At 34.1% G+C, this 25,970-nt stretch overlaps 2 protein-coding genes and 1 pseudogene across 2 annotated transcripts; 1 reads left to right on the forward strand and 2 right to left on the reverse strand.

The window, feature by feature from the left end:
• Window positions 1-495: 495 nt before the first annotated feature.
• On the reverse strand, window positions 496-5,466 carry LOC125854761 (endo-1,4-beta-xylanase 1-like; annotated as a pseudogene).
• Window positions 5,467-5,649: 183 nt separating this feature from the next.
• On the reverse strand, window positions 5,650-10,930 carry LOC125856322 (endo-1,4-beta-xylanase 1-like). The gene is made up of 9 exons (XM_049535836.1): window positions 10,812-10,930; window positions 10,667-10,729; window positions 10,213-10,275; window positions 9,402-9,769; window positions 9,159-9,318; window positions 8,687-9,039; window positions 7,986-8,163; window positions 7,204-7,737; window positions 5,650-6,900 (listed from the first exon to the last, which is right to left on the reverse strand). The coding sequence occupies exons 1-9, from the start codon at window positions 10,884-10,886 to the stop codon at window positions 5,782-5,784; spliced, it is 2,913 nt and encodes a 970-aa protein (XP_049391793.1). The 5' UTR covers window positions 10,887-10,930; the 3' UTR covers window positions 5,650-5,781.
• A 7,850-nt stretch (window positions 10,931-18,780) lies between these two features.
• Window positions 18,781-25,762, forward strand: LOC125856973 (uncharacterized). Its single transcript, XM_049536635.1, has 10 exons — window positions 18,781-19,449; window positions 19,905-19,972; window positions 21,115-21,185; window positions 21,773-22,042; window positions 22,792-22,952; window positions 23,021-23,076; window positions 23,313-23,365; window positions 23,432-23,561; window positions 24,144-24,241; window positions 25,319-25,762. Exons 1-10 carry the CDS (start codon window positions 19,139-19,141, stop codon window positions 25,388-25,390), a joined length of 1,290 nt encoding a protein of 429 aa, XP_049392592.1. The 5' UTR covers window positions 18,781-19,138; the 3' UTR covers window positions 25,391-25,762.
• The last annotated feature ends 208 nt before the right edge of the window (window positions 25,763-25,970 follow it).

Here is a 25,970-nt window from a genome sequence, read left to right on the forward strand (position 1 = left end):
GATCATTCATTTTTCAAGATTAAATTGTTGAGTAGACGCCAGTTTTACCAAAACATCTATGGAGGTACATTGGGCTTGCATGAAAAACTGTACTGAAATGGGCTTATCCACCACAATTTTGCATTATGGCCCAAATATGCTACATCCCAGAAAAAACATTCACCTCAATATGACAATATTTCAACCTGATAGCTCATATTAGATGTGTCAATAACATTTTAATTGAGAGTAATTTTCATATAACAAATGTATGACCTCTTTTAAAAGAATATAGTAAGGTAATACCTTATATTTATTCAGATGATGTACAATAAGGTTATAAACAAAACATTTTAGGCACGACAAGACCAAGTTGTTGGAAAATGATCAGCATGGAAGACAGAACACATGAATAACAACTTTTGCACACCACAAAATCATACTATAAGGTGATAAATGGAGTCTAAGAAGTTGAACTATATATCAACAGAGATTACCAGTGAATCGTCACCCTTGTCAACTACAAATTTCTTGGTAATTTTGTTCGAAACAGTAGTAACTTCCACCATGCTCTTGGAGATGATGAATATACTCTATGTACTTTTCAGGTGAAGACCGGGAGTCACTTCCATCCTCAACATGGTAATCATTTACAAATAGGAAGGCGGAAGGGTCCAATTTACAATTATCTTTACCCAATCTATCTAGGTAGAAAGAACCATGCATCATCTCATTAATCACATCATAATGCTTGAACTTCCCCTTGTACTGTGTTAGATGCCCTGTTAGACAGTTTTGAACAGCCATCATCAAGTCACTTTTGTTCAAGGATTGTACCGATGACTGAACAGTGGCAACCTCTTCCCAAAAGATACAGTGACCTCGAACTTGGATGTTGTTTTGTGTGCAGAAGTTGAGGAGTTCATCAGCATCTTTGTAGTTAAAATTCCCTTGCTGTGCTTCTGTCCAGTACCGTTTCAGCTCATTTCCAAACACAGCCCAGTTAAAATTCTTGACAAAGAAGTCATTGAAACCTTCATTGTCCATGTTTGGTCTTCGTATGGCTGAACCAAAGGGGAGGCTGTTTTGCAGTGGTCTAATTCTTACAAATGTTCCAAGCAAATTACCTGAATCTAATCCTGAGAACTTCAATAATGACATCTCGCTGACGTATCTGTGAAGAAAAGGGCAAGAAAGAGTCTTTACTATAAATGTTAATTGAATTTTTTCTTCTGTAAAGACCGAGAACACAAAAATAAGAATCACCTTTTCTGTTTGCCTCTTCAAGTGTCTAAATCGTGCACGTCTGCCAACTGGAAAATTTGAAGCCCAGCAACCATTAAATCTACCCCAGCAGCAGGACCTTGAAGATAAATCATAACCTTAGCAGCTTGCTTCTCAATTCTAAAAGATCCTCCAATTTCATGCCATATATCATTACTGATCTCAACTTGGCCCCCGTTCACCCATTGACTGTCTACCCCAAGAGCAACGTTTACGCTTTGAGGTCCTGATACTTGTATAATTTTAACCCATGCAGATACTTGGTATGTCAAATAGAGTTTTACTTTTTCTGTGATCATCTGAGCAGGACCCATCCAGTTTTGAGTACGATTAGTCACCAGGATATAGCGGCCACTTAGAGGCTCATGAGCACCCAGAGAATCTCTAGCAATTGGAGGCATCATCAGTGGTGAGCCTGTTTGAACGCTCATTGTACAATTTCCAAGTGGGAACCAACCATTTGTGCCATAATTCAAGCTTGTATTTGTGATTATATTAACACCAAAATCAGCATCCTAAAAGAGAGGAAAAATGAAATAGAAATTGATGATGTTATTATCATCGGTATAAACGGATGATGTGCCAGAATTCTATTAAAATAAGGAGACAATCTTTTCGGTTGTAGGGACGAAGTTTGAATAAACTTGAGTAATCTCTAGAAAAAGAGGGAAATATTCACATAGCATTGGACTTACATCACAAGCAGAAGAACTGGGACATGAGATCACTACTGACTTTATGAGAAGGTCAGTTCCAGCTGGAGGTCCCTCAAGAAAAAATATACCTTGATCAGGCATAGTTGACAGAGAAAACGAACCTTCTAGCATCTCCCAACACTAGTTTGAAACAGATTTTCTGGATGGAGTAAAACGCAACCATGACTATTGTTTCTTAAACAATTAAAGGTAACAAAGACAAACTAGATAGAGAATCTTACTTTCCAATGAATATAAATTTCATTTGTGAATTTTCATGTACTAGTTTTAATGTGGCGAGGACTTCAACAGAACCCTGAGAAGTACCAGAGGCTCCAACACAAGCAGAAACTGTATAAGTAGAACCTTCTGATACTTTGCTTGTAATGTCTTGCTCCAAGCCATGCCAACATTCCTTACGATTTGTTACAATAGCAGCTGCTAATCCTTTATGGTAACCTGCTGGAGCCACAAATGCCTCACAGCAATTTGGGTTCCACAAGTAAAGCCCATATGAGAAGTCATGGTTTAAAATGATGCTCCCAGTGTCTTTCTCGTCTTCCTTTGAGCTCTGACAGGAATCATTACATGTATGATTGATGAGCATGAACAAAAACTGAAAGCAACAAACTCTATTTAAGATCAGGTATGATGTAACAATTTCAACTGCTTCCGAAGGTGTAGATTTGATGCTCAAGAAAAACTTCTAACGGAGCCATAGTAATATGTCAGAAGCCAAAAAAATAAAAATTGCTCAAAATTCATATCAAATTACATAAGATACAGCGTACGGAGGAGTTTTACAAAAGGCTTGTCTATCTACTTTTGACAGCAAGTTCTGGTGTAATAGTAGAGTTGATTTCATTTTACACAGATTTGCAAGAATTTTTTTATCATATTTTAATATTCAGCTTATGGCTAGTGCCAAGAAGATTCTTGTCGAAACTGACTGACATAAAAGCTTGCATAATCCCTTGAACTCCGAACATTTTAAATATTCAAGAATTACAAACTAGCAAAGCCACGTTCACACCTGAGAATCAAAGTAAGTGTTGGTGGTGATCATTGGTGCCTTCTCCATTTCCTGCTTTGATTCCTACATCCAAGATCACACAATTAGCTGAATAACTTATGTTGGAAACTCCAAATGACAAATAAGCTGCCAAAAAAATCTTCTTTTTATGACTCATGCAAAACAGCCTTGCAACCTCGTTCAGACTATCTATTTAGGCCATCATCATAGTAAGGGTTTACCATGGTGTTATCACCATCAGTTACAAATGGCTTATTTTACAGAACTCAATCCAAATATATACTAACATAACCAATCCCTCTTAGACTGGAGAACAAGATGGAATATGGACACAGCACTGGACTTACATCAGAAGCAGTAGAACTGGAACGTAAGATCACTACTGATTTGATCAGAAGCTGAGTCCCAGGTGGAGGTCTCTCGAGATAAAATATAACTTCATTAGGCACTGTTGACAAGGAAAATGAACCTTCCAGCATCTCCCAACTCTCCTTTGAAACATATTTCCTGCAAGGAGAAAAATGCCACCACGACTATAGCTTCACATAACCAATGAAAAGTAACAAAGACAAACTAGATACAGAATCTTACTTTCCAATTGATATAAATTTCATTTCTGAATTTTGATACACTAGTTTTATTGTGGCGAAGACTTTAACAGATCCCTGAAAAGTACCGGAGGCTCCAACACAAGCAGAAACTGTATAACTGGAACCTGCGATACTCTGCTTGTAATGTCTTGCTCTAAGGCTTGCCACCATATCGTACGTTTTGTCACAACAGCCATAGTCAATCCATTACGGTATCCAGAACCTGCTGGAACCACAAAAGCATGACAGCCATTTGGGCGCCACAAGTGCAGACCATCCAAGAATTCATGGTTAAGGATGATGTTTCCAATATCCTTCCCATTTTCCTTTGAACTCTGTCAGGAAATACGGTTTGTATGATTGATAAGCTTGAAAAAAAATGACAGCAACAAGTCAACATCACTAAATAAGTTCTGGTATAATATGACAGCCGGAAATGCTTCTGAAGGTGCAAATTTGATGCTGAAGATAAATTTCTCACTGGGCCATAAGAAAATCAATCTAAAAGGCTCTTAGTTCAAACGAAATTACATAAGATACCAGTTCAAGGAGGATTTTACCAAGTGTTAGTCAAAATAAACTTTTGAAGGTGAGTGTTGGCACAACAGTAAGCCATGGGTTTGCGACTGGAAACAGATACAACAAAGTTATGTTCATCAATTTTCGACATATTAGCACAAAGAAGAAGATAATTAGCATATTTTAGTGACAGAAGCAAGATTTCACAACTTCAGAAGTAAACATTTACAATGTATACATAACAGATAATTTTAGAGTAATTTTCTGCCGAAAAGAATGTGGATGAACCCCTCGTCCCAACCTAACTCCGCCCCTAGAATATTCTAGTATAAAATGCCATAAACCCTTCCTCAACCCCACAAATTTGGCATAATTTTACACAATCCAAGAAACACAAAACCAGCAAAACAATGGCCAAGAACCATCATATTTAGGAAAAATGCAAAACCCCATAAGCACCTGAGAATCAGAATCATTGATGGCAGTGACCATTGGTGCTATCTTTATTCTCTCCTTTGATTCCTACATGATTAATCAAACAACTACTTTGGGAAACTCAAAATGCTAAACGATCATTGCTCAGAACATAAAAAGTTCCTTTCTTTTTAACTAAAAGGTAATTCAAGAAAACAAAAAAGTCACCTGAGAATGTGGTTGGTTTGCAAAGTTGCAAGGAAGAAATGAGCTCCATTGACCATTATATATAACTCATCTTCTCTGTTGAGAAAAAATTGAAAGTCCGGTCTTGAGAAGATCACTGGACACAGCAAACCACCAATCATTGTCATTTCTAGGATATCCAAACGCCAAATCATTTCTAGGGTGTGCCTCTTCTGTTCTTCTTTTCCTCATCAATAAAAGTAATGAATGCCGGGGTTCTTACAAATTAAACTAACTCATATAAATTGGAACAATATTTTATTTTATGTAATTATTAAAAGTAATATGAGAAAAAAAATAATACAGTAATTTTTTCTTTATTTGATAAAATAGATCAGTAAAATGAAATACTTTTTTATTTTTTTGAAATGAAACATAGGAGTATTATTTAGTTTCAAAATTATTTATCCTGCAATTTTAGTAGCCTAAATCATCTATATAGCAAACACATAAATGTGCTATTTAACTTGGATTTAGTTGACATTTATGTCCATAATAACACAGTCATATAATTTTGTATTATGTCATGTAGGATGTATGATTGTGTATCTATGTTTAACTTTATACAAGTTTAAATGTTTACTTGAACAGATCAAAAATTGAAGAACATAAATATCAACTTAAGTTAAACCGCAAATTATGTCTAATAAGATCTATAATCTTATTAGATAACCTGACTATCCCATCCACCAACCAAACGAACCATAGTGTGTCTCTGTATCAATTAAAACCAGTGGATGAAAGGAAAATTGATCAAACATATCTTGATCTTGCACATTTATGCCCTTGCTAAATCCTAATGGAGAAAATAGTACTAGTAACTGACTTGTGAACTACTACATTGCATTTATATAGACACAGGAAATCTCTCTTTATTTACTCACATGAAAATATAATATACAATAAACAAACAAATGATACAATTTGCAGAAGACTCATAACAGAAGGATGATACAAGGTATGAACATAACTATTGCACAGCACACAATCATACAGTGAGGTGATAGATTGAGTAAAAACATCAGGATATATCAACGGAGATCACCAGTGCATTATCGCCCTTGTCAACCACAAATTTCTTAGTAATTTTCTTTGAAACTGTTACGACTTCCACTTCATAGGAGCCATGGAATCCACTAAAGCTGAATTGCCCTTGTTCATCAATATGACCATGCGGATGGGATGACCACTCATGCTTAAGAGCAAGGTACCTTTTTCCAGCTTCATTGATGTCTCCTTCCGCATCCACTAAATGTGCATTTGATCGACTCATGAACAGCTCCCAGAATCCCCACAACATTATACCTTCTACAGCAGGGTGAGCATAAGCTTCTCGAAGCATAACTTCTAGATCATCAGCTCTAACATATTCATTATCTGAAGACACGTCAACTTCAGTGAACCAGATTGGAAGTCCAAGAGTACCAAGTTTGTCCAGAGCAGAACATACAATGGGACCAACTGGACTGTCAATATGTCCCTGAATACCTATACCTCCAACAGGTGCACCGTGCTCTTGGAGATCAAGAATGTGCTCAATGTATTTCTCAGGGTAAGATCGGGTGTCACAGCCATCCTCAACATGGTAATCATTTACAAATAGCATGGGGGAAGGGTCCAATTGATGTGCAGTTTTAAACATGTTTACCCTGATGTCTTTACCCAATCTATCTTGATAGAAAGAACCATGCATCATCTCATTATTCACATCATAATGCGGGAACTTTCCCTTGTACCGTGTCAGCAGCCCCGTTAAACGGTTTTGAACAGCCGTCATCAAGTCATTTTTGTTCAAGGATTGTACCCATGCTTGAACAGTGCCCACCACCTCCCAAAAGATACAGTGACCCCTAACTTGGATGTTGTTTTTTGTGCAAAAGTCCAGGAGCTCATCAGCATCTTTGTAGTTCAAATTCCCTTGCTGTGCTTCTGTCCAGTACCATTTCAGCTCATTTCCGAACACAGCCCAATTGAAATTCTTGACAAAGAAGGCATTGAAGTCTTCATTGTCCATATTTGTTCTGCTTATGGCTGATCCGAAGGGAAAGCTGTTTTGCAGTTGTCTAACTCTAACAAATGTGCCAAACAAACTGCCTGAATCTGATCCAGAGAACTTCAACATGACGTCTCGCTTGCGTAACTGTGAAGAAAGTCAGCAAGAAAGGAAGTTTTTATTATAATTTTTTTAAAACTGTGTTTAAGGTAACAACATTGTCTGCCACTTAGAAGAAAGATATAGGAAATCCATTCAAATGGCTGCAATGGCAATTTTAAAAGAGAGATGTTTCCACAAGGTGATTTTTTTTTCTGTTTTCCTTCAAAACTTCTCCAGTGCAACAGTAAAACAGGAATGGCTTCGCTGATGAAACACTTCGAAATAACTGATGATCATTACTTAAAACACAATAAGTGAAAATACCATGTACACAAAATTAAGTATTACCTTTGCAGTTTGTTTCTTCAAGTGTCTAAACCGTGCACGTCTGTCAACGGGAAAAATTTGAAGCCCAGCAACCATTAGGTCTACACCAGCAGCAGGACCCTGAATATAAACCATAACCTTAGTTGGTTGCTTCTCAATTCTAAAAGATCCTCCAATTTCATGCCATCTATCATCGCTGATCTCAGTTTGGCCTCCATTCACCCATTGGCTGTCTACTCCAAGGGCAACATTTACATTCTGAGGTCCTGATGTTTGTCCAATTTTAACCCATGCAGATACTTGATATGTCAAATAGAGTTTTACTTTATCCGTGATCATCTGAGCAGGACCCATCCAGTTTTGAGTACGATTTGCCACAAGAATATAATGGCCACTTAAAGGCTCATGAGCACCAAGGGAATCTCTAGCCATTGGAGGCATAATATGTGGTGAGCCTGTTTGAACACTCATTGTACAGTTTCCAAGTGGAAACCAGCCATTTGTGCCATCATTCAAACTTGTATTTGTGATTATATTAACACCAAAACCAGCATCCTAAAGAGATGAAAAATGAAACAGAAAGCCTCAAACACCGTATGGAGAGGTAATGGTCGGAGAAGCATGAAAGTACTTAATGCTTAAACAGATCAAACAGTTGAATTGCGAACTAGCTAGCTTAAGTGGCATAACATAGCACTTCCATAGAAACTATTAGGCTTCAAATTCCTCTAGCAATATCGTATCACCAAGCTCAATGTAAATTGAAAAAGGAGGAAAACACACGTTGCACATTTTCAACTAACCTCAATAACTGGTGGAGAAGAAGGAGGAGCTTTAGCTGCATGCTTTATGACTAAATTGTTAATGAGGATATCTGTACCCGCAGGTGGACCTTCTAAAAAGACAACAACCTGAGATGGGGAGTCATTTATAAGAAACTTCCCTTGCAACTTCACCCAGTCTTTGTCTGTGGCTTGGACACTACACGCAAGTAGCTTTTGTTAAAACCCTCGCACTAAATTTAATATACATGTAAATAAAAATGGAAGGAAAAACAGAAGTAGAGAAGAAAGGGATCAATTAAAACAACACATTTAATTGGTGTTCACCTAGTTCAGTCTCAAAATGAACAAAGTGGATTGTAAATTCAAGGTCAAAAGATATTGTCTATCTGTTTCAAATGAAAAGTCATGTAACTCTAGAAAATGAAGTTACTACAACACACATGCTTCTGACTATTACACAGATGATTATCCAAATAGATATGGATCAGAAGAACCAGTCAAAATCAGAAATTCCTTCAACAGAACAAAGTCGATTATGTTGACATAAACCTACAATGCATACTGTTATAGAAGTGCAAAAAGAGAGCCAACACTTTTTTTTTTCTGTGCAATTTGAATGGTATCTAAGATCACGAAGTGTTATGTAGTGATGATAAGACATGAGACACTAAAAGGATTAATATATGCACATTATATAAGGTGAACTTGGATTCACCTACCTGGCAATGCCTATGTACCGTTCACGGTTGTCAGCTGCTTTAACATATAATGTACTGCGAAGATCTGCACTAGTGACATTGTTACCATAGATCCGGACAACAGCAGATACCTCATAAGCTAGTTTTCGCTTCACTCTTCCTGTCACATCTTGCTGAATTCCATTCCAGCTCTGGGTGCGTTCCGTTGCAGATGCAAAAGATTTTCCAGACATTGGAGTGATCTTCCCATCTGCCATAGAGTCATGCAAGGCCACCTTGCAGCCTCTTCCAGACCAACTATTGAGACCATCATCAAATTGAGGGTTTATTATGATGTTATCATCATCGGTACAAACAGATGATGTGCCAGAACTCTATCAAAATAAGGAGAGAACTCATTCAGTAATACAATAGAGTCTGAATAAACTTAAATAATCTCTAGACTGAAGAGAAAACGAAGGAAATATATATATGGACATAGCATTCGACTTACATCACAAGCAGTAGAACTAGGACATGATATCACTACTGACTTTATGAGCAGGTCAGTTCCAGCTGGAGGTCCCTCGAGATAGAATATAACTTGATTGGGCATAGTTGACAGAGAAAACGAACCTTCTAATATCTCCCAACACTCCTCTGAAGCAGCTTTTCTGGATGGAGTAAAACTCTACCATGACTATTGCTTCTTAAGCAATTTATGGTAACAAAAGACAAGCTAAATATAGAATCTTACTTTGCAATGAATAGATAGCTTGTTTCTGAATTTTGATACACCAGTTTTAACGTGGCGAGGACTTCAACAGAACCCTGAAAAGTACCAGAGGCCCCAACACAAGCAGAAACTGTATAAGTGGAACCTGCTGATACCCTGCTTGTAATGTTTTGCTCTAAGCCTTGCCAACATTCCTTACGATTTGAGACAACAGCATAACAACAGCCTTCCTTTGCTGCTAATCCTTTATGGTATCCAGAACTTGCTGGAACCACAAAAGCATCGCAACAATTGGGATGCCACGAGTGCAACCCATCCGAGAATTCATGATTTAGGATGATGTTAGTAGCAGCATAACTCCCAGTCTCTTTCTCATTTTCCGTTGAACTCTGTAAGAAATTAAATATGTATAATTGATGAGCTTGAAGAAAAATTGACAAGGGAAAGCTACTTAGGATACATACACATTTTCCCCCTATTCCGACACTACTTTGGATGCCTTTCATTCACAAGGTAGGTAAGGCCTTTTCTTTTTCTTCTAATCCAATTCTCCGACACAAATACACACAATGCTTGTGTTTCCTTAAACCAACACCTAAGGTACTTGCAGTTTTAGTTTCTAGAGATACTAAATATCACTCGTTATATATGGATTTTCAACAAAACTCATCATGCTTGGATATTTAGCTTATGGCAATTGCCTACAGTTTTCCAGTCCCAAATGCCATAACCTTTCCTCAACTCCCCGAATAACAAAATTTGTAGATATCAGTAAACCAGTTAAATCAGTATGAGAATCTCAAAGTACACGTCTCTACTTTCTAATTCGTACCTGAGTATCAAAGTTGTTGTTGGCAGTGATCATTGGTGACTTCTCCATGCTCTCCCTTGATTCCTATAGTCACAATCACGCGATTATATATCCTTACAGATCACTATTGGGGAGCATTTCGTCCACCCTTTTTCTCCTAAAATCACTTCTCCAACACACACACACACAACGCCCAAGTTTCCTCATTCCAACAACTAACCAACTTACATTTTTAGTTTCTACAAACACAAACTTGCAAGTTGGAAATTTAACTTATATAAATTGCTACAGTTCTATAGTCTCAAATACCATAAACCCTTCTTCAACCCCTCGAGTAACAAATTTGATGATATTCAAGAATATGTAAACTAGTGAAAGAATCATGTTTCAAGAATCCTAAAGAACCCACATTTCAACTTTCTAAAATGGACCAACATTCCCCAATTGGGAAAATTGCAAAAAACCCAATTCATACCTGCAAATCAAAGTTGTCCTCGACAGTGACAATTGGTGATTGCTCCATTTTCTCCTTTGATTCCTATACCAACAATCACACAATTAATCCAAAAAAAAACATTTTTTTCCAAGGATTTTCGACAAAAACAAGAATACAATAGTACCTGGGAATGTGTGTGTTGTGTTGTACGAGGTTTGAAGAGTCGACGAGCAAAGCTGAAAGCACATAATCTCTTCATTATATACACACTCTTCTTCTCTGTTTTGAGAAATTTTGCAAGCTAAGTCTTCAGAAAAGCGCGGGACACCAACTAATTATAACACTAATTTTTAGTCTCTTACATAAGTGTTTGCTCAATTTGTCTTTCGCTGTCTAATTAATCCAAACATACTAATGTAGTCTTAACACTAACCCCCCCNCCTCCCAAAAAAAAAATTAAAAAAAAAATTAGTGGGATGGGTTTTAAACTTCAAAGACAATTGAATTTAGCAGAAGTATATGTAGGGTAGAAAGACTGATTTTGATAGATTTTCGAATCAAGTAAAACATAAAATAATAAGTATGTAAAGCAAAAAACAAAGATAAAGAGAATAATAGCAATATAAATAATATCATAACTAAGGCAAAGGAAATAACATGTAATACTAAAATAGAAGAAGCAATGAGTATATGTTATTTTTAAACATTTGATGTTCTAATTTTTTCAATTGGTGGATGCTTTGTTAGCAAGTTTTCTTTGTTTTGGGGCAAAGTTTCACTAGATCCTATTTATAGTATGTGTGTGTATGCTTGAATTCAAATGGAAGGTTTCTATATAGTATATAGGTTAAGTTAAGCAAATATTTTATGTTATAAATTTTTTTGATTCCTTTCCTTTTAGTTCTTGGGGCTTTTAGTACAAGCCAAATTACATCCTTAAGTAATTTATTTGTTTGGTAAACTCAGGCTTTCTGTTAATAATGGCTCCAAAATTTGATACTTTAATGCAGATTTTCAACTAATTTTCCTCTTATCTCAAGATCTCCAAAACCCCAATGAACAGATATTTGGTATGAAATTCAGTTGCAAAACTTGCATTTTTAGTAATTTATCCATCATCTTGATCGCGATCCGAGCTAAAAATTTGGAAAATTGTCCAGCATTTCTAACGATCGAACAGCTGGTTTAAAATTGAACTAGTGACATAATTTTGTTAAAGATGTTAAGGTTTACAAGTTTTGTTTCATAAAAGGCAAAGGTATGATGATGCTGGAGAGTATATTTATCCAAATATTGGAATGGGTGTACATTATATTGGTAGCTAACAAGATAAAAGGAGTTACTTGTACGGTGTTGAGATGAGATCCACGTGGGCTTGTTCTAAAGCGGACAATATCACACCATACATAAGAGTATGTTGGACCGTGTTAGCCCAATAGAAAATTATTTCAACCGATATTTGATTTAGAGAATAAAGCAAAAGGAAGAAGAAAAGCAAAAACTAGCCTTTGCGTGAGGAGTAATGCATGTTTTTCTATATATCAGAAATAATAAGATGAGAGTTCCATAAATTAAGTTGTGTTTGAAAATGCACTTCATACGAATAAGGAAATTAATTACATGATGAAGAATCATTTGAGCAGTTGAAATTACTAGGAACTTTCTCAATCTGGTAGATGGATGAAGAAAATTGTACCCCCATTCTTCATATCCCATGAGGATCCGTCTTTCTTTGAAAAGCATATCTTAACAGCAAAAGATAATTAAGTATACAAATGACAAACAGACACACAACTAGTTTTACTTGACAAGGTGAGACACATCAGGGTAGGTCAAGAGAAGGGTAGGCCAAGGGTGCACATAACATGCTAGGCGAATCCTAAACCAAAATGAGAAAATAGTGAAAAGTCCCATAATACGCTTTTGGGATGTTGTAACTCCGGGATAAATCAGGCCAAATCCTGAAGAAAGCTAAAAAGCGTTGTTTGATGAGTCTACGTAGTAGTATTAGGTAGTTGGCCTTAGATAAAGACTGATCAAACCAAATAATGCTTAGCTACTCTTTTCGAATGATCAACCACATTGGGACTGAGACACGGCCCGGACTCCCACGAGGGCAACATCATGAGGTGTATGGGGTCAAAGTGAACAATACGTACCATGGACTCGGGCTAGCTGTGACGATAGGACTTGAACAATCACTCCAATTTGCTATAGTTATAAGTTAAATTAAGCTGCTGCTTATAAAATTCCAGAGATGCAAGGGATTAAAATAATTCATGTGTATTGAATATCTAGTTTTCATGAATTAGCTGGATGTGTTCTGTTTGGGAATTGGCAATACAAAGAAAAGCAGGGCAGAGTCTGTCAAGTGAATTTCAGGATCAAAGATATCCTAGTTAATTACTCAAATAATCACTCAACTATACAAAACTATGAAAGTATCTAGTAAAGTGATGTCTTTACGAAAGTATTTAGAAAAATGATGTCTTTAATGTTTGTAACTAACAAAATCACTTAACTATGTCTATAAGAAAACTAATCAAAGATACTTTGCTCAATTTTTTTTCAAGATGTACAGCCTAATGTTGGAACTATAGTCTATACTAGTTTGTGACTTGATCGATGTTATGGACAAAGTCCAAGTTAAAGTCGTGTTGCATAAAGTTGTCCACTTCAAACATAGTTGATTCATGCATGTTTTTATTATGTTAATTCTTACTTAGGATTATTCTCTTCTGCTTTAATGTAACGGTCTTTGTAAGGTCTTTCTTTGGCCTAATTGTGGATTAGAAGATTCCAAAGTTGAATTTATGAATATTGGAAGCCGTACTTATTGACTTTCAAGTAAAAAATAATTATTGATTTGCAACTACAAATTGACTTTAGATTAAAGACTCTGCGCAAAGGCCTACGTAACATTATGAGTAGTAAAAGGATTCAATTGACTTCATAATTTTTTTATGTGAAATATAAATGTATGTTTAAATATTAAATTTGTAATAAATTAATAGATATAAACCTATAATTTTAAAAATATAATGAATTCAATGCTAATAATTTTAAAATTGAACTCATTACAAAGTCTCCTGGAAACAGCCTCTCTACCTCTACGAGGTAGTGGCAAGGTCTGCGTACAATTTACCCTCCCCAGACCCCACCTAGTGGGATCTCACTGGGCATGTTGTTGTTGTTGTTGTTGAACTCATTACAAAAATTACATAGTTCTCAATTTTCACGAAATATCATTAATTTACGAAACAATAACTTGTTACGTAAAACAAAAACTGTTTCAAATTATATTAAACGTGTAAAAGCAATAAATATTATGGAATTAAATTTCTTCACACAACCACTTTCTACAAATTTTACAAACATCCCTTGTCTAGATTATTCTAGATAAATGGGGCTGTCAACGTAACAAAACAAATGAAGGCAGAAAAATTTAAGTAATACAGTATTTTTTAACACTATCGCTATGGTTTTTATTCTTTGATAGCAGGCTAGGTAGTACTACTTTATTACATTACTCCTTTAGTTTCTATTTATATGTTGTTTTTATTAAAATAAAATATAAAATAGATAATTTTTAATATTTGTTATTTCACAAAATTAATGCATAAATGACACTATTATTCCTATTTTCCTTCAAAATAAAGACTTGAAAGTACATATTTGCGCAACATAGAAAAATTAAGTAATTAATTCATTTTCATTGGTCAAATTAGTTAATCAAAGTAAATTAATTCATGTTCATTTATTGAAAAATTGACTTCAAGAGAACACTAAATGCGATGGTACAATGGTAATTACATAATTTCTTAAAAAGTGTGGAATCTAAAATAGTGACAACTAAATAAAAACAGAGGGAGTATTCACTATTTGATAGTTATGATCATGAAATATCACCTATAATCATCAATTAAATGGTCTAGCTAATTATATAGTAATCGTTATGTATATTATTAGCGTAGAAAATTTGAAGTCCATTTAACGTGCTTAGTTGGAAAACACAAATTTCGGAGTTAAAAGGGCAAAAATATATGAGCGAAATTTTCAATTAAAAAACTTTGGAGCTTATTAATTAGTATTATTACTACTATTATCAACAATTTTAAATTTAAAGAGTAGCAATAATTAAGAAATTGAAAGTAACGTTATAAAGTATGAATTTTCTTTATAATAGTATCGGAATATCATTTGTATGAATAGGGAAATTTGTAATCATATTTTGATGAAATCAAAGGGCTTTATTGTTTTCCATTTGGATTATATATGCATATTTATTTGGAAATTATAATCTAATTATATACACTAAGAATAAAAATATTCTTTTAAATCTATTTCTTAGTCCTTGCAGAATATTGGGAACAGAAAGTGTAACCCCACTTCAACCACCCCCACCCCCTCATAAAGCCCAAATGCCTATTCTACTTTGCCATGAAAATGAATAGGGAATAGTTTAACGTAAAAGTGGAAATTAATAGAGAATTAAACAATGGCAAATTGCTCTTTAAGCAAAAGTTGATGTTCTGATTAAGTTGTTTGAGTGAAGTAAAAAGTAACACAACTCTACTAAACGTTTTTTTATTATTATTTTAAGGAGTAAGTCGCAGCCTGACATGCGCCTTACATGGTGTTGTAAGTATCATGTCGGCTTGCGCCTTGTAAGACGCATGTCAGGCTACACCTTACTTCATAAATTTCACGATATTCTCCTCCCATCTAAATATTTTCCTTTTAGTTTGAACCTTACCTTTTGTTGCTCTTTTGAAAATTTCGTTCAATTTTTTGTCCCTTTGTCTCCGGACTCTGAAAAACATAGGCAAAGGGGCATGACAGGAATCTCTACATAATTGTGGGATCTAACAAGATAAAAAGAATAAGAATAAAGTATTTAATTGTGTAACACATGCAATTTTAATACTCCTTACTTTTCCTCTATTTTGCATGTTTCTTATTCATATATATTTAGTCTTAATTTCATTTTGAAAATTATTCAAAAAATAAACAATTAATATTAAAAATAAAACAGAAAAAAATATTCTTCTCTTAATATTTTATAAGTGTCCAATAAAAATAAAAATCTATTTTTAATAAGATAAACCAGTAAAGTAAACAGTGGAGTAATGTGAAAGCCTCGATCATAATTAGAATCAAGCCACATAATTTACTTTTTCTTTAATTCCACGTGGTTTGATCTTCTATCATACTCCACTAGATTGCACCGACTTGGATATATAACAATATTTAAAGGACAAATCACTTAACTACACTCCTTTACTTACCTTAATATCCATTTATCTCTACTTATTTCAAAAATTTCTTATTTACCTATGTATCCCGTGCACAACGCTATGTATCCCGTTATATGGAATGTATCAAACGCTATGTATCTCGTGCACAACGATATGTATCCCGCTATGTGGAATGTATCAAACCTAATGTATCCCGTGCACAACACTATGTATCTCGCTATGTGGAATGTATCAAACCTAATGTATCCCGTGCACAACGCTATGTATCCCGCTATGTGGAATGTGTCAAACCTAATGTATCCCTTGCACAACGTTATGTATCCCGCAAACATCATTTTTAAGGGATTTTTGGTAAATAGAAAACTAGAAGGGATAGGATGTTATTTAATACTAATAATATGTGGTTCCTATAATTTATACATATTTAAAAGGGGATTAATTAGAGTAATAATAGCTTCTAGAAAAAACTAATTAGTAAATGAAGACTTTTCTTAGAGGTGGCACATTTTTGGACTTTAGACATTACAATTCTAAGTTCAAAAAAGGTGAGAAAAAATAAATTATTTAGAGGAAAAAAGACTCAACCTTGAGCCCTCAATTTTGAAGCATGGTCCTTAAAATAACTAATTAACCCATATGTGTTATTTTAGTTAATATTACTTAAAATTTAAAAATTAAAACCAAATTTTAAATGAGAAAGCTAGAAATCATCTTCTAGAAATCCCAAAACGTAAAGAACTATTTTAGGTAGTTATACAAATCATATCTAATACCTTGAATTTTTATTTTATTTTATTTTATTTTGATTCATGTTAGCGTGATATATTTTCTTAAAATAATATATTTATTAAATTATAAATTAAGAAGAATATAAATCTCTTAATTAATTAATGATTACAATAAGGATTCATTTTGTTGAAAGAATTTATTATTTTTTAAAAATTATTATTAGTTATCTTTATAATATTTAAAATTAAGAAATTCTAAAATATATTTTAAAAATAATAATAATAACAATATAGTAAGAGGAATTATGAGAATCAATAATTAAAAAATCCTAAAATTTGTGATAAGAGAATAATATAATTTAAATAAGATGCCCCACAAAAGATGAAAACGTAAAATAAAATCACATTAGAAAAATTTAATAATTTTGCTATCATAATGTGACCTAAAATTTGGCATAAAAAAGTTTCACACTTTAAAGTTTTAATATCTAATTGCTCGAATACATTTTGTTGAAGAATTTTGGGATGAGAATAGAAATGAGCTAAAATTAGGCATAAAATATCCCATAATTTATTACAAGCCGAATGTCATTCTTAAGAAATTTATTAGTATTTGTTCGGTAAACTCAAGTTTTTTTTTACTGTTGATATCGCATTAAAGTTTGATTAAATTAAATTTACATTGTGTAAGACCTTACTCAAGGTCAAAGTGAACTGAAATTTGTTATAATTCAAGTTGTACATTTTTAGTACTTTATCCATCCACTTGTTTGCAATCCAAGCTCCAAATTTGGGAAATTGTCCAACATTTCTAACGAACTGCCGGGGCAAAATTGAACTAAATGACATATTTTGTTAAAGATGTTAAGGTTTACAAGTTTTGTTTTATAGTCATAAATATGCCAATTCATGAGTTATTCTCTACTTTCTCCTTTTATTTCGCTTAAAAAGTTATAAATAAGAAGAATATTTTTATTAATTACTTTATCTATTTCAAATTAATTGAATTGTTGAGTTATTTCACGTCTTTTAAGAAAAGAAGAATAAGACATAGATTAGGTATGTCTTTTCATTTCATCTTATTAATTACTCCTTTGTCCTTAATTATTTGTTTACTTTTCTTTTTTTAGTTGTCCCTAATTACTTTGTCCATTTTAACAAATAAAAAAAGGATATTTTTTTACTTATTATACCTTCAATTTATTACTTTGAAAAATATAGAATTTCTTGAAAATCTTAAGTTTTTAATTCATCCACTTCATAATTAATAGGGGTACAATAATAAACTCACTATTTCAATCATTATTTTCTTGATAGATGTGTCAGTTCAAAAGTGAACAAGTAATTAGGGATAGAAGGAGTATTGACAAATTTATGATTAAAATAATTAAACATTAATTATACTAACTAAATTCTAATACTAACTAATGAAGGGTAAAATTGAAGAATATTTTAAAAATAGTTTTGAAGGTTGAACAATTAAGTTAATTTGAAAAATAAAAAATATTTCAATAATTCAATTAATTTGAAATAGAGAAAGTACTGCTTTTAACTTTTTTATCGTAACTTTATTTGTGTGTCATATTATCAATATCAAAATTAATAACGAAGGAGTTCTCTTAGAATTTTACAACATTTATACTTTTAAAAAAATAGCTTAAGTCCAAAATCTAAAAACATTAATTAATTCTATCTTTATCTTATATAATTGGTCAAGTAATTTGAATTTTGAGATAATAATTAGAGTATGGACAAATAATACAGAAGGGAAGGAAGAAATTGTCAAAAAGGGAAAAAACATTCTTCATTTAAATAATTTAAAAAGAAAAGTAAAACAAATCATTTGTTTACCTTGACTTCCTTTTTAATCAATTATAACCAAAAAATAAAAAGTATCTTTCCCTTTCATTGACAATTCTTACAAGTTTAAAATTTGCATATAATATGTCTAACGTCATAAGATTAAAAAATATTTTAATATAATATTTATCAAATAATTAAAACAGAGAAAAAGCGGAAAAATGTATATTTAAAATAGTAGGCCTGGTCAGTTATTGGACCCCTCTCATACATGGGACATAGTTTTCATCTACTCTAGAAAGGGAAAGGTAACAACATAAAAAATTTCTTCTAGACGATCGTCAAACTTGAAACTTTCATAAAACCAGAGTTTTCCCTCTTTTGATTCAATCAATCTTACAATAACTCAACACAATATCATTCAATATTCTTCAAATGTCAAAATGCAATTCTTGATTCACAATTTAATAGAAGTGATATTATTTTATTCCCACTCTGTTTCAACAAGACTATTTACAGAGAGAAGAATAAGAATGTTCCATTTACTGTTAAAAGCATTCGATGTGGACTGGAAATGGTCTATAAAACCATAAATGTCGAAAATTCCAAAATCCAAGAACCCCTGTTCCTTGTTAAGCGTTATTACTATTGACCCACAAAAGCTTTCTGTTGTTTGATTGTGTTTTTTTTCTTCATATTGTTGGATTTTTGGTGGTTTTGTGAAAATGGGTTCGTCGGAAATGGATAAAGGTTTAAACTTTCGTGGTGAAGATGAAGTGGAAGAGAGGAAATCTGAAATGGGTATTGAGAATAAGGAATCGAAGAAATCTGAAATGGGTATTGAGAATAGAAATAAGAAGACAAAGAGAAAAAGGTTTTTTATTTTCCCTAAGTTCTCGTGTATGAGATTGGATGATGAATTTCCTGTTGTTGAGACACCTGCTCATGAAGGTGGATTCGATGTGGAGGCTAGCCAAAAGGGTCCGGGTCATGCTCCTAATCACTTAGTTGTCATGGTTAATGGTATTATTGGCAGGTGACTTGAAATCTTTAACTCAATTTTACAATAACTTAACTTCTCTATCTCCCCGAGGCAGGGGTAAGGTGACCCCACTTGTGAGATTACGCTGTGTATCTTGTTGTTGTTACATACTGGTACAAACTGATATTGTGGATTTATATCATTGCTGTTGTTTTTTCTATCTTCATTAGAACTTGTAGGTTAATCATTTGTAAGTACGGAATTTTTCATAGATAATTTAAGTCCTAGTGCTGTTAGTACTGATACTTATCAAGTAAGTCATACCGAGCTTGATTAAAGTTAAAAAATGATCGAAGGATTAGACAAATTTCCATAAACTCTCGTATAGAGCGGAAAGATGCTATGGTTGAAAGATCATTGAGTCTTAATTTAGTCCTAGTGTTATGATTGTTATATGATGAGAGATCAGTGTGCTTAGGTTTGCTGACTTGACTTGTCTGCTTCTGCAGTGTAGATGATTGGAAGTATGCTGCTGAACAATTTGTGAAGGCCTATCCACACGATATCATTGTTTATCGTAAGCTCCCTGCTCTTTACGGGATTTCCTGGTTCTATTATACTTCTATTTTTTTGGTCTAGTTGATTGAAGTGAGATTGTTATGTTAAATCTAATTACTTTGGAGTCGCAACTATCTGTTTGAAATGTCATATTTATATGTATGATTAACCAAAACACAAAGGCAGGCATGTGGTTTTTGGTAAGTATGAAGAAATGAATGTTGATGCAAATAAGAGAACTGCCTTTAATTTTTGATTGATCATACTTTTCTACATCTTTTTGTTCCCCTTAACTATATGGTGGATTGCTTTTTCTCTATCTCTAACCATACGGACAGAGTCTACTGACGACGCTAGGTTAAGGAATACCAAGAAGGTACATGAAAGAGTACAAACTAGAAACTTCCTTCTGTAGGTTGAAGGAATGCAAAAAATCTAACATAGAGTTCGTATTCGGTACAATGTTCTTCCTACACCATAGTCATAGACTTTTCAAACATCTAGCTTTTACATTAAGTATATTTTCCCTACTGTCATTAAAACATTTGCTATTCCTCTCCTGCCAAACATTCCAGAAAATGCAAGTAGGGAGTGCTTACTTAGTGCTACTTAGGGCAAGTTTTATGCAACCTGGCATAATCTATTTGACAGTGGAGCAATAAATGATTTACTGATTCGTTAGCTTCTTCACATAGAACACATCTGCTGCAAATAGTAAGACCCCTTTTCTGCAAATTGTCATGTGTTAAACAAGCTTCATGAGTGGCAATCCAAGTGAAGCAAGAAACTCTAGAGGGTGCGACGGCCAACTACCACAGTTTCTTCCCATTCTCCAAAGATTGTTATAGCATGTCTTTACTGGATATAATTTAAATGAAGAAATATTGGTGTTAGAACTCTTTTGTTTCTCAAAAGGAAAGTATAGAGGTCCTTGTAATAACTTTTGACTTTTGGCATTGCACTTCCAAATTTGCATTAGATATTCATGCTTTACCGCTATCAAAATTCTAGCGGTCCATTAGTTTCTGAAAAATAATATGAGCTCCAAATTTTCATTGATTGCATGTTTCCACAACCTTTATGCATCTTTCTGTCAGTCAGAGCCATATGTTTCCTGTGTTAATCTCTAACTTTTTTTGTAATTTAATATGCTATTTCCAGGCAGTCGATCTAATTATTCAAAGCTGACATTCGATGGTGTTGACATAATGGGGACACGACTAGCTGAAGAGGTATGTGAGTCATTTGTTTCTTCCCCAGATTTAGTAAATTTAAATAAAATCTTGTTCCTCAACACAAAATGCTCCATCGATCTCATTTTATCTGACCTACTCACATTGAGAGTCATGAACATCTTTTTTGACCATGATCTTGTAAACCCGACTAGCTCATACAATTCGGGAAGAAATAGTAGTATTTTAATTGAAAGTCTTTTTTTCTTTCCTTTGAGTTTAATTTTCTCCAGGCCATTGTTTCAGTCTTAATTAGTATCTTTATCTGTCCTCAGATCCTTGTTTCAAGTTATTTGAATTCTGCGGTTATATAGACCTAAATTCTGCATTGCCTACCAAATATGTACGCTTGAAGCTATTGTCCAGTTCTTTTATCTTCCAAATCTTAACATACTCTATCCACCCTTGTTTGTTGGTTACTAAGGAATTTTACCAGTGTTGTATGATGTTGGATTTTGTGTTGTATTAGGATGAGATCTAATCTGATTCTTATTGTTCAGGTCAAACATGTAAGTTTAGTTATTTGCTAAACAATATCTACTTGAACTTAATTTTTAGTGACTGATGCTTCTCATATTTACTGTCAGGTACAATCTGTTGTAAAACGTACTCCACGTCTACAGAAGATTTCCTTTATTGGTCACTCCCTAGGTGGCCTGGTATGTAGATATGCAATTGCAAAGCTATATGAACAAAGTTCTGCAAGAATAGCTTGTGGACAAGATATGCAATGTAGTCTTAATGGGTCCACTGATTTGTGTGCGGAAGAGTTATCAAAAAGAAAAATTGCTGGGCTGGAACCTGTGAACTTTATAACCTTTGCTACACCACATCTCGGCTGTAGGGGACACAAACAGGTAATTAGAGGGTTTTATTCAATCCCCATTAATTTATTGCCTTTGTTAAATTCTGATATTATGGAGAGTTAGTTCACATTCTTCAGTAAAAGTGAAAGGTAATCATCCAAATGAGCTCTGCAACTTACACAACTAATGAGGAAATTACCACCAAAACTGGATTTTTGGTTCTCTCATGGTAGACTTCAAAAGAACATTTTCATTATCATGTATACTGTACTGCTGTACATTCTATTTTGGTTAAACTAACATTATCATGTATACTGCACATTCTATTAGATTAAACTAACTCACGAATGTCTCTGACTTTAAGTGGACAGTTAAAGGAGTTAGAAACTTCAGTGGTAATATGTCATTATCAAGGTTAAGTGTCAAAATTCCATTGTCATGAGAAGTACTAGCAAAGAGATTCATAAGTCACTCATCTAGTAAATCTGAGAGAATGCAATCGAAACTCATCTAACAGTATTATATTTTGGTTGCAGTTTGCACCAATACTTATACTTCGTGAAGTTTTATTTAACACTTCAGCATCTTGCATGACTTTGAATATTTTTGGTCTAGTTTCATTCTGAGCTTTGCTTATCATGTTAGAGCATGGTAAGTTAGCTGTATGAATATTATGAATCCCAAATAACTCAATTGCTTTAGTTTCATTCTTCTTCCGTCATGACAATATTTCTTACTTAATCCCAAAACTGGGCAGGCTTAGGAAACCAAGCTTTTAATGTCTCTTAAAAATGTTGTAGGCTCCAGCATTCTGTGGGCTATACTCTGTTGAAAAGGTTGCAGCAAGTTCCTCATGGTTACTTGGAAGAAGCGGAAGGCATCTCTTTTTGAAAGATCGTGATGAAGGGAAACCTCCTCTCCTTCTTCAGATGGCCAGTGATTCCGAAGATCTGCCATTTATGTGAGTGAACATTGACTAACTCACTTCAGAATGTCAAGCAAATTATGTATCCTAACTTCTTCTTGCAGATCTGCTTTGCAGTCATTTAAGCGTCGTGTGGCCTATGCAAATACAAGTTTTGACTGTATCCTACTTAACCTCGTCATTTAGATGTGTATTCGTCACACCCTCGTCCTTTTCTTCGTCTCTTTCTTGTTTGTTCAATATTCAGTGTATTATATAGCCAGAATCAGGTGTTCAGGACTTAAGTCCTTGATGAGATAATTCAACAGTAGATAAGTGTTTATGCTGATCAACGAGTCCTTAATTCCATATGTTAACTTATTTCCTATAATGTGAAAAACCTTAACACTTGTATAGATCTTGTTGGATGGAGTACATCATCTTTGCGGCGCAGAAGTGAGCTTCCAAAGGTAAAAGTTATGACATTAGAGTTTTAGCAAAAGCTTTCATCATACATCTAATACTTTTCTTTTCAGCATCGAAACATGAAAAAAGTGGATAAATACCCACATATTGTAAACGTAGATGAGGCAACAAGTGTTAGTTCTACAGAAGAAACTCCTACTATGGCCAATATAAACGTACACAACTCTCAAGAAATGGAAGGTTAGTACCTTTTTTCTTTCTTTTCTAATGGTATTTTGAGGAGCAATTTTGAGTATGTTAGCCTTCCTTTTCAGAAACACTTACCTTTATTATCCTAAAATCGTGGATCTATAGCTGTTGATTCTGCATATTAGTTGCATCTTGCGATGTTCATACAGTCTTCTAGTGTGTTTTTTCGGAATGACTACACTGAGATGCATCAAAGAACTGCTGCCCAAATGAAAAGAGAGTATGGGTCCACTTCACACTAATTCCAGTAGTTTATGTAATCCTACCTTCGAGACTTAAGCTACTTGTGTCAATTGCATAAACGGTAGAATTTACTACTTCCTTAACTAACTATCAAATACCTAGAATGCCGTACAGTTGATTGTTCATTCTGTAATATCAGCCATTTTTGTCAGATAATGGTTTTCAACCCCCACTCTGCTATTTCATTTTATTAGTGGCAGTAATAGATACCACTTAATTAACCAGGGGACTCTCAATGCACATTACATGGTTTTTGCTTTTAGCATTTTTATAATCAGCTTCATCATACTTTTTTGTTGTTTACCTTTTCTTATTGGTTAACTGCTGTAGAGGCTATGATCAGAGGTTTAACAAAGTTGAGCTGGGAACGCGTTGATGTTAGCTTCAAAGGAAGTATACAGAGATTCCTCGCCCATACAGCAATTCAGGCATGTATTTGTTCCGTCTTGAACACACTTTTAAGGAGCTTCTGCTTTCAATGTTTCTTCACTATAGATCATTATAGATTTCACCACATATCAGTCTATTATGATCTTAGGCAAATTCCTTTCTCATTAGCTATATACTCTGGGATTTTCATTTCTTGTCTATGTGTTTTCATTCACTTACTTAGCTTGAGGTGTATGTTTTTTCCCCGAGAGCTCATAAAAAATCCACCTTTCTCCCATACCTTGATATAACTCATGATACGGTCATAAATTTGCATACTATGGGGTGATCAGATGGATTATTGAAGAGTAGGTTAGACAATAATGTGGGTAATAAAGAATGAATAATTAGGCTCAAACGGGTAACTAAGCTTATAAATCTGTCAATTAATAGCTAGTTGGGGCATATGATTATATGAATGATGGATCTTCACCATCCACTTAGCTTCTTTTGAACCGAAGGTCTCAATGATCCAAAAGGAAATGTATAAAGTCATCATGATCTTGAACTATTTGTTTTCAACGAACAGAAGCAAATTTTGTAGTTTTTTATGATTTTTTCATTCTGAATTCAAAACTCTAGGCATTGGTTAATATGAGGAATGGAATAAAGAAAGAGCAGAGGAGTTCAAAAAAAGAAAAGAGCGGTCCTTATTGAATGTGTAGTTCGTCAAACGTGTTAGATGTATATCCAAATTCCAAAGCATTAGGACTATCCAGTTCTCAAGTCACACATAGATCTTATGTTGCATTTTATCTCTCAATTTATGCAGCTCCTTCGTTCAAAAAAGAAAAGAGCGGTCCTTATTGAATGTATAGTTCGTCAAACGTGTTAGATGTATATCCAAAGCATTAGGACTATCCAGTTCTCAAGTCACACATAGATCTTAGGTTGCATTTTATCTCTCAACTTATGCAGCTCCTTCGTTCGACTTTTACTCTGTCACGTGAAGGCTGAAGCAATGCTGCATTTTTTGCCAATCCTTTGCCATTTGGTTTCTGTTTTTTGTGCTTTGTTCCACAGGAAGGTTGTTTGCAGTAACAAATCTTTAAATGTCTTTCGTTTTATAATTACAGGTGCAGTCCTATAACATGAATTCCGATGCAGTAGATGTTATACAACACATGATTGACAATTTCACGTTATAGACGTAGGGAAGTTCTTGTGTTCGCTGGAGGCCTGTGCAATTTACAGCGCCTGCTACATAAATTGTAGAGGATACATGCATACTAATTCAAGATAGATGACAAGTCACCAGGTGATTCTTCCCATTTGGCCTAGCCTTGGTTGACAAAGCTACCTGGTACCTTTGCTCGTGGAAGGGGGAGCAAGCTGGCTTCAGACACCACAGTCATAAAAAAGAAGAAGATAGAAATGATAGGTCAAAAGTTCAAGTTAAAGTGTATTATAGTTACTAGACCATATATAGTGCATTCATTTGTAAAGTTTTTAGCTTCCCACTTGGATATGTAGCTAATACAGCTTGTATCTCTTCAAATGTAATGACAAGTACTCTCTTGTATGCCATAGCAAATCATGTGATCCAATCATGAAGGCTAACTTTCTTTATATTTCAGTTTTATTTTGGGTATAAGCATAGCATTTAACGAGCAGAGCGTTACATGATCTAGTTAATTAAAACAAACGATTAACTTGATCCACTGAGATTTAGTCCTTTTCTACTCCCATTCGATCTATGAGTATAGCATTTTAACGTGCAGACTGTTA

This window comes from Solanum stenotomum, chromosome 2, assembly GCF_019186545.1.
Source record: "Solanum stenotomum isolate F172 chromosome 2, ASM1918654v1, whole genome shotgun sequence".
Classification (NCBI taxonomy): domain Eukaryota; kingdom Viridiplantae; phylum Streptophyta; class Magnoliopsida; order Solanales; family Solanaceae; genus Solanum; species Solanum stenotomum.

Excerpts from the sequence above, each read along its gene's own strand:
- LOC125856322 (XM_049535836.1), bottom strand. The coding sequence starts at position 10,886 with ATGAAGAGATTATGTGCTTTCAGCTTTGCTCGTCGACTCTTCAAACCT. Across the intron at positions 10,730-10,811 it reads CACAACACACACATTCCCAG|GAATCAAAGGAGAAAATGGA; the intron begins GTACTATTGTAT and ends TTGTTGGTATAG. Across the intron at positions 9,770-10,212 it reads ACAACAACTTTGATACTCAG|AGTTCAACGGAAAATGAGAA; the intron begins GTACGAATTAGA and ends AATTTCTTACAG.
- LOC125856973 (XM_049536635.1), top strand. The coding sequence starts at position 19,139 with ATGGGTTCGTCGGAAATGGATAAAGGTTTAAACTTTCGTGGTGAAGAT. Across the intron at positions 22,953-23,020 it reads TCCGAAGATCTGCCATTTAT|ATCTGCTTTGCAGTCATTTA; the intron begins GTGAGTGAACAT and ends TTCTTCTTGCAG. Across the intron at positions 23,562-24,143 it reads CAACTCTCAAGAAATGGAAG|AGGCTATGATCAGAGGTTTA; the intron begins GTTAGTACCTTT and ends TAACTGCTGTAG.